The sequence below is a fragment of the Charadrius vociferus genome, unplaced genomic scaffold, assembly GCF_000708025.1.
Source record: "Charadrius vociferus isolate BGI_N301 unplaced genomic scaffold, ASM70802v2 scaffold163, whole genome shotgun sequence".
Classification (NCBI taxonomy): Eukaryota; Metazoa; Chordata; class Aves; order Charadriiformes; family Charadriidae; genus Charadrius; species Charadrius vociferus.
In genome coordinates, this window is record NW_009648332.1 from 21567230 (window position 1) to 21584105 (window position 16876).

General features: G+C 37.0%; 1 protein-coding gene across 1 annotated transcript in view; it reads left to right on the forward strand.

Annotated features, from left to right (window-relative positions):
- The window catches only part of DENND1B (DENN/MADD domain containing 1B), a 170586-nt gene that overhangs the window by 70763 nt on the left and 82947 nt on the right, over positions 1-16876 (forward strand). The window contains exons 5-6 of the mRNA XM_009884930.1: positions 6712-6831; positions 15226-15295. Coding sequence (XP_009883232.1) covers positions 6712-6831; positions 15226-15295 — 190 coding nt within the window. The remainder of the gene's footprint in view (positions 1-6711; positions 6832-15225; positions 15296-16876) is intronic.

Sequence of the window (16876 nt, forward strand, 5' to 3'; positions counted from 1 at the left end):
CCATTAAATTTAGACTGAAAGTCAAGCCAAAAAAGGCACAATGCTGTAATGTTTTGACCATGACTTAAACTTTGACTTTTAGATATGATTTTTTTATTGCAACTAAGTACATAATTTTGTTACTGCTGGTTATGGCTTACATTTTCTTTTGAAGGGGCTAAGAAATGTATTGCGTCATAGAAGTTCTTGAGCGCTTGCTCCAAGAACCTGTGTCTCTTTTGCGTGAATAAATCATTTTAGGCTTAATAAATGGCACAATTGTATAACATTCTAACAGTCTACTTGTATACATTTACGAATAAGTTTGCTTTTCTCTGCTGCAGAATTCCTTCCTTTCTTTTAATAGGCAATAGGAGGCTTTAACATTTGAGAACATAGAGGTTTTAATTTCTTTTCGTTGTTTGCTAAACTAATACTAATACATCAGAAAAAGCACCTTGTCCTCTTTTTTTGTTCCTTGAATCCTTTATGGAAATTCTGCATGGATTTCTTCATTTTATGTTTCTTCTAGCGGTCTTCCGTATTTTTACTCTCAACCCAAAACTCGGGTATAACTTTGCAGAGAGTCCACACCTCGATCTCTACATCCATCAGTTATCGATGACTAGTGAGCATACAACTTCGCATCTTTTTCCTTTTGGACCAATTTCAAATTCAGTCTTAAGTTGTGCTACATCACTGCTTGACCTCTCAATTTTATGTGTGCTTCGAATCTCTCTCATTTATCTCTGCCACAAATACTTCCCCTCTCTCCTTCCATTCCTCTGTCTTTTCCCTTTCAGGATGCATTTCTTCTGAATGTGTAGCATGTGTCCCTTTTAGCTAAGACCCTTGGAAACTGCCTGTAGGATCTGCATGGGGACAATGTTATGTAATGTACCTCACTAATTTCCCCTACTGCACTCACCTGATCAGAGGGAGGTGTTGTATTTTGGAGTGTAAAAAGCGGCTCTCCTGCTGATGCTGTAGAAGATTTCTCGTTAGCAGCAGAATATTGCTCAAGTATGGGAATTACTGTGCGTTTTAATTAACTCATAATCTATTAGAGTCAATGAGTAATGATGGCAGGAGTGACATCACTTTTGCTCTCCTGTTCGTGACTAATGCTGTTTCTGTTGGTATTTCTGGTAAAAGTCTGTGCAGGAACGCAGCTATGAGCAAGACAAGTGTAAAACAATGGCTGTAGAGATCATTGGATTTGGAGATCTTGTGAAAGGCAATTATAAGATATCTTACACAACAATTTTTGCCTTCAAAGTAAATAGTTGAGAATTAAAAGTGAATAATTGAAAATGTATTTCAAGCTGTGCAGATGAGGATAAACAAACTGTAGCATTTCCTGTACACTTCAGTCATTCCAGTCAGTTTGCAAGCTGAGTTGTGAACTCAAAAATGAAGCAGTAGTTTTATACAATTGAGGTTTTTCCATCCTTTATCTCATTGTGTTATGATATGTGTGCATGTAATATAAAAACATATGTGTAAGAGAGTTGTCTTTGTAAGGACAGGTTTTAGCATGAGCTGTGCACCGTTTGGTTTCGAACATGTGTTATTTGGCTTCTATGTGTGTGCAGAAATGGACCCATCTGAGAGGAAACCTGGGCACGCTGAGGGAGCCACAGTGTGCTTCAAGAGACACCGTGCCAGGTACGGTGGCCAGGGCCCATGGACAGAGCAGGCTGTGCTGCGACTTAAGTACACCTAGTGAGATTCTTCACTAACTAGCTGTGGTTTCTTTTAACGCTTCCGTTGTTTTGAAAACATAATTCCCATTATAAGCTAACTATGCTTTTCATTTGGGAGAATTTCCATATTTGGTGCTAGCTTGGTATATTTTCATATCTCCTGCCATTTTCTTCCCGATCCTTTTCTTTCCGATGTGTAAGAGCTTGGGGTTTCTGGGAAGCAGAGCTCAAGTCAGGTAGCTCAGTTGGAGCGGAGGAAGTCTCCATGTAAGGAGCCGGAGCTGTGGAGTCATGGATCATGGAGTGGGCTTGGAAGTGTAGAAAATAGGCCCTGAAGCTTAGATTTGGGGATAGCAATTAGTTGAAGGAGGCAACCCAGCCTTGGGTTACTGTTTCCCCAGTCTCTCCATCAGCTTCTACTACTACCTTAACATGTGGTTTTCAAATTCCTGCTTGGAACAGTTTCTGATCTATTTTCTGATCTGGGGAGAGTTGGGATGAATGATGGTTAGGGTTTGCTTTTCAGCATCAGACTGAGAGATGAAATACATTTGAAATCTTCAGGTTTAGGTAGCAGCCACCAAGGCTTTAATCAGAACTGTATACTTCAGTTACATTGGTCAAGTACGTGTATGTGACACCTTATAATTAATGATACCACTTGCTTTGTTTTCTTTTAAAAATAAGTCATCAAAATCTGTGTTCCCATGCATAGCCTTTCATTTTTTTGAAACTCACTGAAAAAATGAACTCTCAGGAAAACCTTTCTGAAATTCAAAACCATTTAAAAATTCCTAAAATTTGAAGAAAAAATAATTTCAAACATCATCTGTGTCCTAAACAGATTAATTTGGAAGAAGAGCAATTCTTATTGAGAACAAGGGATAAATTTAATGATTAGGCATGCTGTTTTTCATTTGAAGAAGAGATTTAATTTCTACCTTAATCAGCTCTCTCAAGGCAGCCCTAAAATGAGGCCTGAACAATGGCTACAGTGTAACTAAAAATCTTTAAAATTACTCTTAACCTACTCTGTAGGTACCAAAGAGCCTTTTCTGCTTGTGTAGATGCGTACTTAGAAAATTAAAAAAACCCCAACTTTTATTCGTATAGTGAACTGTAATAACCTTGAAAGAGCTCATTGTCGTCTGCAGGGTTAATAAGCGTTTACACACATTCTTTGCTATTAGTGATTTATTATTGTTAAACTAAGATTAAATGTAAGCATACAGGGCAGGAGTTGAAAATAAGTCAAAAGCAAGGCAGAGGAATGAGTGAGGAGGTCAGCAATGTCTGGGAGCGATTTGTGGCTGCTCTCCCCACACAAGTGAGTAGATCATGCTCTCTTCAAGTAGCCAACCAGACCAGCGTTTTAGAGAAAGTTTTTGAAGATAAGCCAGTTGATCCTGCACTCCGACAGAAAGTCTAGATAACATTTTGTGTCGGGAATTCCAGTGCATAATAATGGCATTTTACCTGTGTTGATTTTTCACATTACGGAAAACTCGAGTGGCATCATTGCTACGGTTCAGTGGCAGTGCCAGGAGCTGCCACTTGCCTCTGAAGGTGAGACTTGACTTCTGAGCAACCTGAATGTGCCACAATGAAACAGAGAGGCACAAGCCTCAGGTCACATAGCTAACATTTGTCCATACTATGGTACATGCGATGTATGTGTTAAAACTCTAGTGCTAGCGCTTGTTTAATGTTTTGTGTCTGGTTTATACATAATGGTTATCTATCAAAATCTCTGATTGTCGTTTTTTTGTTTCTGCAAGGCTTGCGTATAGTCAGTTTTAATTCTGCTGAAGAGGAGTAAAGAACCAGGCATCCTTGCTGCCCCCAGATCTTCAGTGGAATTCTCAAATTAGAAACACAGAATTAATTCAGTATTTTAAACTCTGATCAGTAAATGTGGTCCAGATGGATGGTCACTGACTTCAGTTAGGTGTTCCTTTGGAGCAAATGGGAGAAAATGGGACCAAATACTGACTTTTGGATTTTTGTGGAGATTCAGTTTTAGTGTTGGAGTTTTCTCAGTTCGAGAATCTGGAACACGCTGCTTACATCTCCTTTTAAACTCTGTGGGAAGCAGTTTTCAAGCTGGGCCACTTTTACACTGACTGTTGAAACATGGAGTTGTCTCTCCTAAAGAAGCAAAAGGAAGACATTGAGTTGGAGGTGGTGAAATGGCATTGGAATTCCCTCCCACTGAACTGTCATAACTTGGCAGGGCTTTTTTAAATAGAGAATATCAGAATTTAAATCTCATTTTTAAAGTGGTCTCGTGTAGTGACATTTTTATGTATCATTTAATTGCAATACTGGTTATTTTCCCATGCCATCTTCGGGTTTTGGGAAGGGAGGGGGCAAATAACTGAAATCAGGAGATCCTCACTGATGTGAGATGTTTGGGCAAAGGAATTGTTTTCAAGCAGTCATGGAGTGGTCATTTGCCTGATGTACGCGTACACAGTACATGAAAAGCAACGCCTGCATAGATGGGCATCTATTAACAACTGCTGTTTGTGAATTATCAGTGATCTCTTTGGGTAAGATAGTGCACAGAGACCCCAACCTAGCCATGCCAGGTGTTCTGCAGTGTAAGAAAAAGCCGATTGTAGCTGCCGAAAGCTCCAAACCTGACAGTGGGATGCAGCAGAGCAGAGAGGGTGTGGGAGCAGGAGGCAGCCGAGGTCGCTGTGCGTGGTGTGTTACCAGTGTTACCGACTGACCAGCTACTGCTGGATGACTGCATAAGCCCCCGGCCACAGTGTGTGCAGGGGTGTTGAAACCATACTGCAGGTTTCAGTGGCCATCTGCTCTGAGGAATAAAGAGGGAAATGCAAAGATGTGAAATAGAAAATTGCATCATTGGCAGGGGAGTAATAACGGATTGTTTTTGATGGCTCTCTGTTGTATCAGGCATAACGTCGAGGGAGCATGCTAGCTACACAGAACTTGAAAAATGAAGGACTTGGTGAAAGCCGTTTAGTGTTTACTGTGCTTAAAGAGCACGCTAGGTTGTTCCAGTCTGTTGAAGACAAGCAAGGAAAATGCTTGTTTTAATGATTTGAGTTTAATTACCTAACTAAAAAAAGTCCGTTAATTATCATGGATTTCCAATGGTTATATTGGACTAAGGGTATCTTGTAATGTCATATGTGCTCAGCACAGGCTTTTGTTTCAGCCTAGTCACTGGATGTTCACGAGGGACTAGACCAAATTGAAATGAGTGGATAGTGGCACCAATTAAATAATCTTTAAGCTTTTGTCATGCACTTGTTAAGCAGTATAATGTGCATGTGTCCCACATAACTTTTCTTGCCCTTTGATCATCTTCTACCTTCTTCTTTCCTAAGGGGAAATTTTTATATTTTATTTTGGTGGAGATTTAAAAAAAGAAAAACACAACCAAAAACCCCAGCCCACATTACAGGGGATAAATTAAAAAATATTTTGTGCTCTTAGATTGGAGGACTGTGAGATCTGTGATGGTTCTCAGCTTCTGCAGGTATTTATTTTCAGCTTGGCATCTAAGAATGAACCACACATAACACATGTTAATCATAGTGCTTACTAGCAGGTGCTTAGGTATTCTACTGTAGAAGATCATGTAAAAATGGGAAAAGAACAGGGAGCAATGGTATTACAGGCAGAACCACTACATTTTACACTTTCAAATCTCCATGCACTCCCCATCATAACTTTGTTTTCATTTGATTTTTAATTAAATCTTTGAAGATCCCTTCCAACCCAAACCATTCTATAATTCATTCTATGCCACACGTTACCTCTCCTGGCTGAGAACGCCAAGTCTACCTAAAGCTGATTCTCTTCAGGAGATTTTGGAAAAGTGCAATAGGTATTTCTGAGTAAACTTCAGATAAAGTTTATTGGTGTTCTAAAATGCTTGTGTGGAATATATTTTACAATTCCCATGAAGATCACTGAAGTTTGGCGACATTGAAAAGCGGGTCCGTCCTGTGCTCTCAGTGATCCTCTGTCTGCAGCTGACAAATTGCACAAGAGAGAAAGGTGCCTGGCTTGAGAGCGTAAGGGATAGAAGAGTCACGTCATGGCAGTGAATATACCATTTCTTCTTAAAAAGAAATTGGGAAAAGGTTCATACTGTCAAGCAGAAAGTGAAGGGGTCAGGAATGGAGGTTGGGACTGGGACCTGGAGATGAGTACGAGGAGTCAGAGGTGACACTGGTGGGGAGGTAGAAACTGAGAACAAAATGGATTAGCCTGCACTGCTGAGGGAATGGTGGCTGAGCAAAGTTTGAGGTTAAGAGGAGTCTGAACATGAAGCAGGGAAATTTTGTGTAAACTTACTCTGTCTCAAGTGGGTACATGTTTTGATACAGTCTTGAAGTTATTATTAATTATTATTTTAGTTCTCATGGTGTTCGTTCTTGCTGATTTTCTGGCTTTTGCATTTCTGGAATCAAACAAGTTTGCACTAGAAAGTGAACTCAGCAAAAAGTTGTTTGTTGGGCAATGTGTAGTGCAAAAAAGGGAGGAAGAGGTATGTAGGCCCATGGGAAGGCTACAGGTTTAACCAGTGAAACTGTTCTGAAGTGGGGGAAAAGCAAGCTAGTTTTCTAATGGCTGTCTTAAGCCAAGCCTGTATCACGATATTTAATAAATTATTTGTAGAATTTGCAACCTGCATTTTGGTTACCATTTTCCATTGTTGAGGTGTGCTTCAAGCCAACAAGCTGTGGCAGGCTTATACTGGCTCTCCTTGGGAAAAGACCTTATGAAATGCCCCTTTCCATTCCGGCCAGATCCCGTGGAGCACGTCAGCTGGAGCGCGGGGCCAGGGCGGCAGCCAGAGACACGGCTGAAGGAAGGACCCAGGCTCGTCTGTGTTGAGGGGAGGGAGTTGGGGTGCAGCCTGGAGGGTGGGAAGGGAGAGAAGGATAGCGAGGCTTGAGCATGAAAATGCTTGTGACCAATGACTTAAATGCTTGTGTTTTATGTGATTTAGTGGTTTTATGCTCTGTATCTAATTTTTCAGGGTGTCCCAAAACCAAGTAGGACAGCATTTTACCTTCGTGCTCACCGACATTGAAAGTAAGCAAAGGTTTGGATTTTGCCGTTTGACATCAGGAGGCAAGGTCTGCCTCTGTATTCTAAGGTAAGTCTGTGTAAGAAAAATTGAGTCAAGGAGTGAATATAAGGAAAATACAAGAAAAAATACCTCTTGCGAATCCTTTGATAATGTGTTATGCTTCTCTATCATGGTATCATTTCTTTACAACAGTGTTACCATTGATTTTACGTGAAAAGTGGTCCAAAGCCCCACGCGATGGTATTTTTGTATAAGGCTAAATAATTCTATTTAAATAACATGAAATCTCTGCTTAAAAGCAGAGAACAATACACCACAGCTTTAGAGGCTTTGAATATTATGTGCATATTTTTCCTTTCTAATGAGATCTTTGACGAGTATCAGTCAATTTAACAATAAAGTACACTATTCTGTATTCCTCTCCTTGGAAATATGATTTTTGGGTGTGTCTTCCACTTTCTTTGGCCAGGCTATGTCTAACAGAAGAAATGCCAGAGCCAGATAATTCTCAATAAAGAGCATGCCGTTTTGTTGCAAAAGAGATATTGATGATGGAGAATTTGATCCCAGCGAAATACTTCTCCCTCTGCTTTTTCTTTCTTTTCCCATGAGATAATTGTTTTTGGTAATGAAAACCCAATTGTTTAGCTGTCTTAAACCCCTTTTGATTAAATTAATTAAAAGGCAGAGTGCTTTAATTAACAGGCAAATTTGCCACTTCAGTTAAGAGCCTAGCAACCTGTAATGTCCAGAGAGGAAACGGGAACATACAGTCCACCAGCACATGAGAAGGACAAGACTGAAGTATAATTGCCTTCAAAGTGAGACTCCTCAAACATAAGGTGAAAGAGGAGCCAGGTGCTGCCAAAGAGCCAAACCTGTTGGCAGCAGAGGGACAACTTGGAGAACTTTGGAGAGTAAGCTAGGAAGCTTGTGGAGAAAAGCAGAAGATCAGGTATTTGGACAACGTGGAAGTCAGGCAGTCATGGCAAGTGTCATTAGGATAGATGACATAAGTTAGGTAGACAAACCCAACATTGACTTGTAAAAGAATATCAGTAAAAGAACAGTGGAGGGGGAAAAGAAGACCGGACAATATAGAAACTTGTAGAGTAGTGCTCAAAATTATAGGAAATATCAAATCAGGACTTTTGTCAGCTTTTAAACAGATTCCAAACTAGTGTTGAGAGCCAGTAAAATTGACCACTTTGGGGGAACAATTTAAAAATAAATATTTGCAATAAATATTGCAAAAAAAAAAAAAATACTATCATAGAATGAAAATAGCAAAAGGATAAGATTTTATTATGGAAATTAATTGGTTTTCTGTATCCTGACAATACTTCTTCAATAATATTCAGAAAGATTTAGTTCTTAGGTTTTTGGAGTGTATAATACTTAACACTTTTCTCTGCGATACCTTTTGTTGATATATCGTGTTAAGACCCAGGAAGAATAAGTATGTGAGTGCATGTAGTTCTTTTCTCTGAGTTAATCTTTTCTTCCCTCATCAAGCTGGAAACAAAATTTTTTACTTGTATTCCTAACGTTGTCTCTCTGGCTTCTAATCCTATAATAACAAATGTTTAATCAGTTATGCACACTCAGGTACACACATTTAAATATTGTATGTAGTGCTGCAAAGCAAAGGATGCAAATTCTCAGCTGGTGTAAACTTGGGTATTTCTTTTAACGTTTCCCAACAGACGTACATCAGCTAAAGACTAGTCAACGGTCTGTTACTTGGTAGAAATAACTAGGAAAATGAAAAGTGGCAAGCTATAATTTTTCACCAAATCATAATCAAAGCGTTGCCTTTATTGCTTTTATTGTGATGGTTTCAGATTTAAAATGCATAGCTGAATGTGTAACAGCACTAGCTTCATAGCATTGTACTTCTAGCCTGATAGTCTGTCTCTCTCCAATTTGTGTGTTCGTTGTGTTTAGCTCAGAGAGACTGCATCAGTATTTCCATCTGATGCATTTTAGTATCCAGTCTGGTTTCTGCTCTGAATCCAAGATTCGTTAGAAGTGACCAAGTGAAAGAAGACTCACTAGCAGATTTCTTTTGGCATTTTATCTGGCTTTCCCTTGCACGTGCTTGTTGATCTTAAATTAACCAAAATTAAAAAAATAATCTTAACAAATGAATGCTGTCTTTATATATAAAGAGCATGTATGCATGTTCACACCCGCTCTCTTCCATATATCAAAACAGCATAAATTTATATTCACTGTGTATATACACATAATGACTCTGATGTATGAGCAATTCAAACTACTTGTCTGTCACAGATATGTACACAATAGTCATAGACTTTTATGTAAACACACAAATGGAGGCGTACCTAAATACCATGTCTAACTACACATCTACATATGCACATATATGTATATTGCCTGAAACAAGAGGAATATATTAAGATTGCTGACTGGAGCTTTAACAGAGACAAGTAGAGATAGTAAAATACAGAACAATTAACTAAATGAAATGGTCATAAATGACTAAAATCTAAGTAAGAATCTCTGAAAAGAAGAGCAGGAAAAAGCCAGTCAAAGTGACAAGAAGGAAATACTCTAGAAACGTGGGTAGGCTGATGAGTGGGCAACAGGACACAACTTTTCTCTTGTCAGTGTCCTTTGTGGATGGTACCAGGCTGTGCGTTAACCTGTGCCAGCGCAGCTAACGAGATTTGAACTGCTGAACGGGGTTCTTAGCCAAAAACTGAAGAAAAGGCTGCTTGTCCTCAGGTTTTACACCAACAACCTAAAGCTGCTTCTAAAATTGAAGTCTTGTAGTTGGTGGGACTTCTCTCTGATTCATTCATTCTTCATCTGACACACCGATGAAAGGAAATAATCTCTGAATTTTCAGCCACATGGTCCTGCTTTAAATTGGATAGTTTGAAACAGAAAATACACTTGTACATATAAAATTCTTCTATAAGTTTTATGGTTTTTTTTCATTTGATATACTTAAATTATATATTATATATATATTATATATTATATATATAATTTATATATAAAAATTTATATACATCATTTTATATCAATTTTGTAAACAGAATTTTCTCCCTAATCAGGATGTTTTGTTTGAGTTCTCTGTATGTTTATACTGTGAAATAAAAATTACCCAAGGTAGCTATCGCAGGCATTTTTGTTTGAAGAATTTAATTGTGGTACAGTATTGTCTAAAATGAACATGCAGAGCTTGACTGCAGTTGCCATATTTGAAGTGCCAGTAGGTGCAAAACCACAGTAAGATGAGAAAATAAAGCTTGGTTTATTCTCCAGAAGTTTTGAGTGATTCCTTTGCAAGTTTTGTTTTGGTTTTTCCTTTAAAAGGCACAGCTGCTTTGTAAAGCTCTCGTTGGGAATCCTGCTGTGTCACCTCCTCCCTCTCCACAAACTGTTGAGCTGATGCAGCCCCGTAAGAACGAGGGGTACCACAGTAGGAATATTGTAATATGCCTCGTTGTGCTCATATGCTATACTGGATCTTTTCTTCTAGTTTTACTTTTTCTATTTTAATTTAAATAATGATTTTGCCAGTTGAGATTTGAAGTGGCACAGTAGAAACGTCAATGTTCACTTTTGCATAATAAAAGGAGACTTAATTCTTCTGGGTATTGTTTCTACATATCACTGCTGTTTGCAGTAGGAACAAACTTTCTGGGTTCACATGAAATTGTTTTTGAGTTACCTGAAGGGTTTTAGTACAAAGTGCAAATAATTTGACTGAAATTTATTTTGTTAAAAATCTTGAAAGTGTTGATGGAATCTGAGTTTGACCTTATGTATTGAGAGGAACGCAAAATGCATCATTAAAATACTCAGTCTTCGATTTCATTAATTTTATGACTGTAAAATTGTCACCTACGTTTCCAAATGAAATGCTCTAATAAGGAAGACAGGTTTATGTGCTAAGCCTTTGTAGTTCTTCAGTTCAGACCACGCTTGAAGCTTTCTCACTCTTCCTTTAGGCAAATCCCTTAGAAGCAGAATGTTTCAATTTTACACATTTTGTGTCAATTTTCCAGACAGAAAAGTAGCCCCTAGACATTAGACATTTAGCTACGGAAAGGCAGTTTCCTTAGTTTTATTTGATTACTAGAAGTTAGATTCCTGCTGATAGTTCAGGACTGTTAGTGGTTACCTGACTATTTGACAGAAAACATTTCCTCTCCTTTATTTAACCTTTGACTCATGAATGTAAAAGTTTTATCAGAGCTATAGTAGGAGCACCAGTGAGGTGGAAGTCTACTTACGGCAACAAGGGTTATGCCTGACTTTGAGTAAAAGTCTGAGCTCCTGCCTTGTGGCTCATTTGGATTAAAAGAAAATGCTAAGTACGTTTTTAATTAACCATGAAATATCTTGGGCTCTTGCTTTTGTGACAGGCAATGGCTGTACTTTAAATAAAGACCACTGTATACTCAAACAGGGAATGCATATCTATTAAAACAACATTGTATATGTTTAGATGTTTTTCTTTATTATGGGAGAAGTATTTTGTAGCAGCTTTAGAGAAATTGTTGTATGTTGTTGGAGGTTTGTGTTGTATGTTTGTTTCTCAAACAGTTATTGATTGTAACATGAGGAATGCAAAGACATGTGTACAATTAAAGAAAAATAATCAAGAAACCAATAATGGTTTCATAGTTTAAGAACCTAAATTATTTTAATTTGAAGTTTAGGCTTCTAAATAAGTTGAAATTGAAAATTAAAGCAGTGTTTTTCCTCTTATCTACTGTGAAGGGGCTTCATTGATAACCTTTTGACGTTTTCGTAAGACAGCTAATTAATTACGAAATGCGCTGCTCATAAATAATTTTATGAATACAAGTATGATGGTAAGGTCTTTCTAGTAATGGACTAGAATGGACTAATTTTGATTTTATCTGTTGTTAAGGTACATATTAGTGTGACAGTTTTGAGTTAGAAGTAATATATTACAGGCCTCTTCTGTTAAATTCAGCCATTTCAGAACTATTTTTTGCAGACAGTGCATTTCTGTACTGACTGGGAAAAAAGTTGTTACTCAACCTAACAGATGTCAATGGACATTTGTGTACTGGATGACTTTTCTGTACATAGACCAGTTCTTTTGTACTAAACAAAGATTAAATAATTTTGCAAGATTTGCTGACAGGACAAGCTAAGAAGATTCTTCTACCTGCAATGCTTCTGGGTTTTAGCTATTGCACACACAAATGCCGTATACAGTGCTTTATCCAATAAGATGTACTGAATAAAGATGTAAAGCCTATATCATGGGAATGTTCATCTGCGAATAAATCTATTTACTCAAGTAGTCCAAATAAATTAATAGGATTATTAACACACGTGCTTGCAAAATCAGCCTGTGATATAAGAGGACAAAAGTGTTGTTTTACAGCCTTGAGGAAGTTACAAAATAAAAAGAACTTATACTTGCTCTTTGAATTGGGAATCTAAAATACCAACAGATAGCTGTCTTCATAATGAACAAACACAACTAGTGTTTGTTTCCTTTTGAAAGCAGAGATGTGTTGTATATGCACACACACAAATGCATTCTTTATTGTTGAAAACAACAAATGTAACAATTCTTTATTATACTGAATTAATAGCAATTAGGAAATACATAAAAGAAAAATATAAAGGGAGCTTTTTTGCTTTCCAATAAATCTTTGTAATATTTTGTTGCAGTAAGAACAGTATAATTAAAAATACCAACAAAAACTTTTGCAATTAAACTGTGCTTTTGAAGAACTGAAGATTATGTAGAAAAGAAACAGAGGACAGGTCTTGATGGCGGTTGGTTTCATGCCACATAATGTAATGGAATACTTGTTTTGATTTCCTTAATTTTTCAGGTTTTAGAGGCATGGTGAAATTATATTAACCTCGTGTCTGTGGTTGTAAGGCTTAAAGCAACTTTTTTTCCAGACTTTCAGCTCAGAAAGGAAATCGGTATTTTTAAACTGTGCTCAAGTAGTCTGTTTTTACAGTGTTTTTCTTTGTGGTTTTGTTACATGAAGACATGGAAGTGTATCATCAGCCTGATTTTGCTAAGGGAAGAAATTCTTGTATGAGTAGTCTGGTCAGCATGCCTTGCCGTATAAAAGAAAAATCTCCCTTAGCTTTCTGCTAAAGTTCATTAATTTCAAATAATGAATCTGACCTTTTTATGCATAGACTTAAAAATTGCATTTAATATTTCTTTTTGCAGTAAGAGGGGAGTTGAGATCATAAACACAAGAAAGAAACATGGTTAATGTGTTATTGAAGTAGGAGCATTTATTTTTATAGATTACGGTTCATAAACGTTCATTATGGAAAAATGAATTATCAAATAAGATTTTAGAGTATTCTACAGCTAAATATGCTGGGGTGATGTACGCTACTAATGCAGAGGTGATAATAAAAGACTGGAAAGCTTTTAGATAATCTAACCCATGTGTGTATCCAGTGTTACAAAAATACTTTGTGATGTATACCTACCTTGACTTGGACAGAACGCTAGAACAGTGTTCCAGTCCCTGCTGTAATTCTAGGCTGGTAAAACTGTTCGATAGCTTTGACATTTGCAGGTACTCTGAACACTGTGGTGAACAATTTTGTTTGCCTATCCATGCAGCGTTTCAGCGACATGTAATACCAGGTTAACATGATTTCAGAAGACAATAGAAAAGGAGTCTTAGGTGGAAGAAAACTCAAAGATCAGATGTTTTAGGTGCTGTAATGATGGGCGTTTTACAAGGGCGTGCAGCATTCATGCCTGTAAGCAGTCAGTGGCCTTACACAGGTGTAATGAAGTACATTGTATGATTATATAAGAATATATTGAGGAGCAAATGCAATAATGTCACACCTTAACTACTGTCAACAATACACAGCATTAAAAATGTCTGTGAGCATTAAGAGGTTGATGTAGTTTTGATTAATAGCCAGTACAGTGTATGTAAAGGATGATAAAGATTTTTTTTTTTTTTAAGAACCAGCAGTTAAGCATTTAGAAGGATAGCAAAGTAAGATTGCTAGAAAACGCAGAACTACAACTATGTTCAGATACCTGCTGTTCTCTTTCTTTGCCCTAAGAATTGCGATCCGTTTCTAAAGCCTTGCCAGCTGTGTACTGAGAACAGAGGTGTTACTAAGAAAACATAACCCTTCACTGGACAAAAGTAGACTTGGCTTCTCTACCAGCCAGGGTTTCCCCTAACAGGTTTCCTTTTCCTATCAGGGAAAACATTTCGGTTCTGCATACTGGACTTTTTCAGTTGCAGTTAGCATGTTTCCTGAAATATATAAATCTGAAATTTTAAGGTTTGTCCACAGCACGCGCTAAAGCTTTTAAGAAATGCATTGAAAATATGTCTGTGGATTTACACTGCACTGAATAACAAAGTGTGTAGTATTGTTACATATGGGTGTGAAATGTAGTAAAAACATTTCAGGCTTTATTTCCTTCCCAGCCCCCCTTCTAATCTCAAACAACTAATATTAACCATACTATTACCATTTTAGTAATGTTCTTTGTGATAAAATTCTAAGAGACATGAGGAGGTGTGTAATTTGTAAATAAGGAGTAATTGATACTGGTACTATTTAGTTTACCAGACTTATTACATTTGTATCATAGGCTTAAATAGCAATTATGGAAAGTTCTGTAGCATGCGGTTGCTGATGACATCACTGTGAAAGGTAACTGTTCTGTAAATAGATGATAAAAAAATGGAACTGATGTCACTGTATTTGAGTTTCTTTTCTCGTGCTCTTCAGTTATGTCTTATTTATCTTGGATTTTATTTAATTCACTGAGAGTTTTGCACACATATGGGCTGCAGGTGTGTTAAAAGTCTATTAAGTATTCATGTATTAATGTGCTGTGTGTTTGCAATATTGGTGAATGCTCTCTTATTTTTAGAAGTTAATTTTATCTATAGAAATGACTTTATAGGGAGACCAATGTTCTTACATATAACGTGACACCTATGCTATTGCATAGCATTACTTGTCAAATATGGGGTACCTGCTCTGCCCAGGAAAAATTGTTTTTCAGTCTCCAGGGAAGCAGCAGTTCTGGTAGTCCACCAGGAACAACAGGACATAGAATTTCAAAATTGCAAATAGCATAACTACTGAAAGCCATAACAATTAAAGATCACGGGAATGTGATTTAGCAATGTTTCAAATTATTTTTTGCTGCCTTTAAAGTAATTAGAAGTTAAAGTATTAAGAGCGAATCTACACTTAACAGAACTTTAAGCAGGTGTCCAGCATAAAGAAAATAGCTTTGCTGCTGTATATCAGTGAAGTAGCATTAAATTTGTGGTGAAAAGTTTTATATGCATTTTATCTATATGTAGAAATATTATAAAAACATGCAAGTTGGATTACTCGAGTATTTTATAAGCACTGGAAAAAATACGTCAACATTTTATTAAAATGCTTTTTCCCCTCCTGTTTTAGTTACCTGCCGTGGTTTGAGGTATACTACAAGCTACTAAATACCTTGGCAGATTATTTGGCTAAAGAACAGGTAATTTTAGATATTCTGTTGCTGTGTGTAAAATATTTTTCTTGAAATAATAGTCACCATTGGAAGTGCTGTAAAGTGATTGTTTAAAAGTTGACTGTTTACAAGTTTAAAATTTTAGTAGCATTTAGAAGTTTTTACATTCATCATATTGAAATGAAAAGAATTTTAACATGCAGCTGCCACCATCACTTGAATTGCATATTAATCTTTAAAAGCTGCTGAGAATATACCTTTATAAAGTGTCAGTCTTAGCATAAACAAGTCCTGGGTGAAGTGTGAGCAAAGTGTCACATCACTGGAGATTTGTATGACGTATTGATTGTAAACTGTAGCCCTCTGGAACTATCTGATTATCAGTTGCAAACACTTTTTTTCAGAACTGCATAAAATATGATGTACTGTTTCACCCTTCGTATTAACCAAAAAATATCTCTCGTAATTCTGTCATCTCAGCTAGCAAGACAAAATTACTTGCAGCATTTGGTGAAGAATCATGATAGTTTAGTTTGCATATTCATGAGCAATTAGACATATTCCAGGATTACGCAGGAAAGGAAATACTGGCATCTGTCTTTACTGAGAACATTAAAGCTATACCTTGCTGCTTTAACTATAGTAGTGTACTAGGTTGCAATTAAAAAAAAAAAAGCATCAATAGCCATATGCTGTAAACAGGAAAAGCTGACATCTCAAGAATGTATGAACTATAGAATAGTTATTGTGCATTACAGTAAATGGACTATAGAGAAGGATGATATTTTATGTAAAAAGAAAACGTAGTAGGAAAGTTTGGTGTTAGTTGTGTTTAAATAAAGTAGTGTGGAATACATTTAAGTCTTATAAATGCTATAATGAGACTTTGGGTTTGGTCCTGATTTCACTGTTGTAGTAAAAGTTGTTACTAAGTTTGTATTTGACAGAAGAAGTAGGGATTATCTTCTCCTTCATTTCTTGATCACTGGTTCTGGTGTTGCAGCTATTACTGCAGCCAGTTTAAGTTGCTGGGTTCTAAGTTTGTTGTCCTGTGTGCTGGGAAAACTATTTGGTGGGTCAGAAAGTTTTAGCAGTGTACGGCAGTATTTTGTTGTATTGCCTAGTGCCATATCTGTTGCTGAGGAGGTTGTTAGAGGACATTGCTCCCTCCTGGCTTAGGCACTCTTTGACTCACCGAGAGCTAGACCCAAAGTCCCGTTTACTAGTATGAGATCCAGTAACATCATCGTTCTTGCAGGGAGAGGCAGAAGCTGCCTGCAAACTCAGACAATATGTTTAAAAACTTGCCCTGGCTTGTCACTGACATTTTTGATTTTACTTTGACCACAAAAAGAATTTAATCTCCACGAACAAAACCCCTAAACTGAATGAAAACCTTAAACCAAACAAAAACTCCAGCTGCATCTCTTTCCCAAGTAAATGTCTCTTTCAGAGATCAAGGTGGGGGATCCTAGTTAAACCCAGTAGGTGCACGTATTTTTTAGTAAACCTTATTAACTGTTTTATGTGCTCTGATAAATATTTTTTAAATTATATAATATAGCTATGTATCTGCATATTTAGTAAAACTTTGTATAGACAAATATC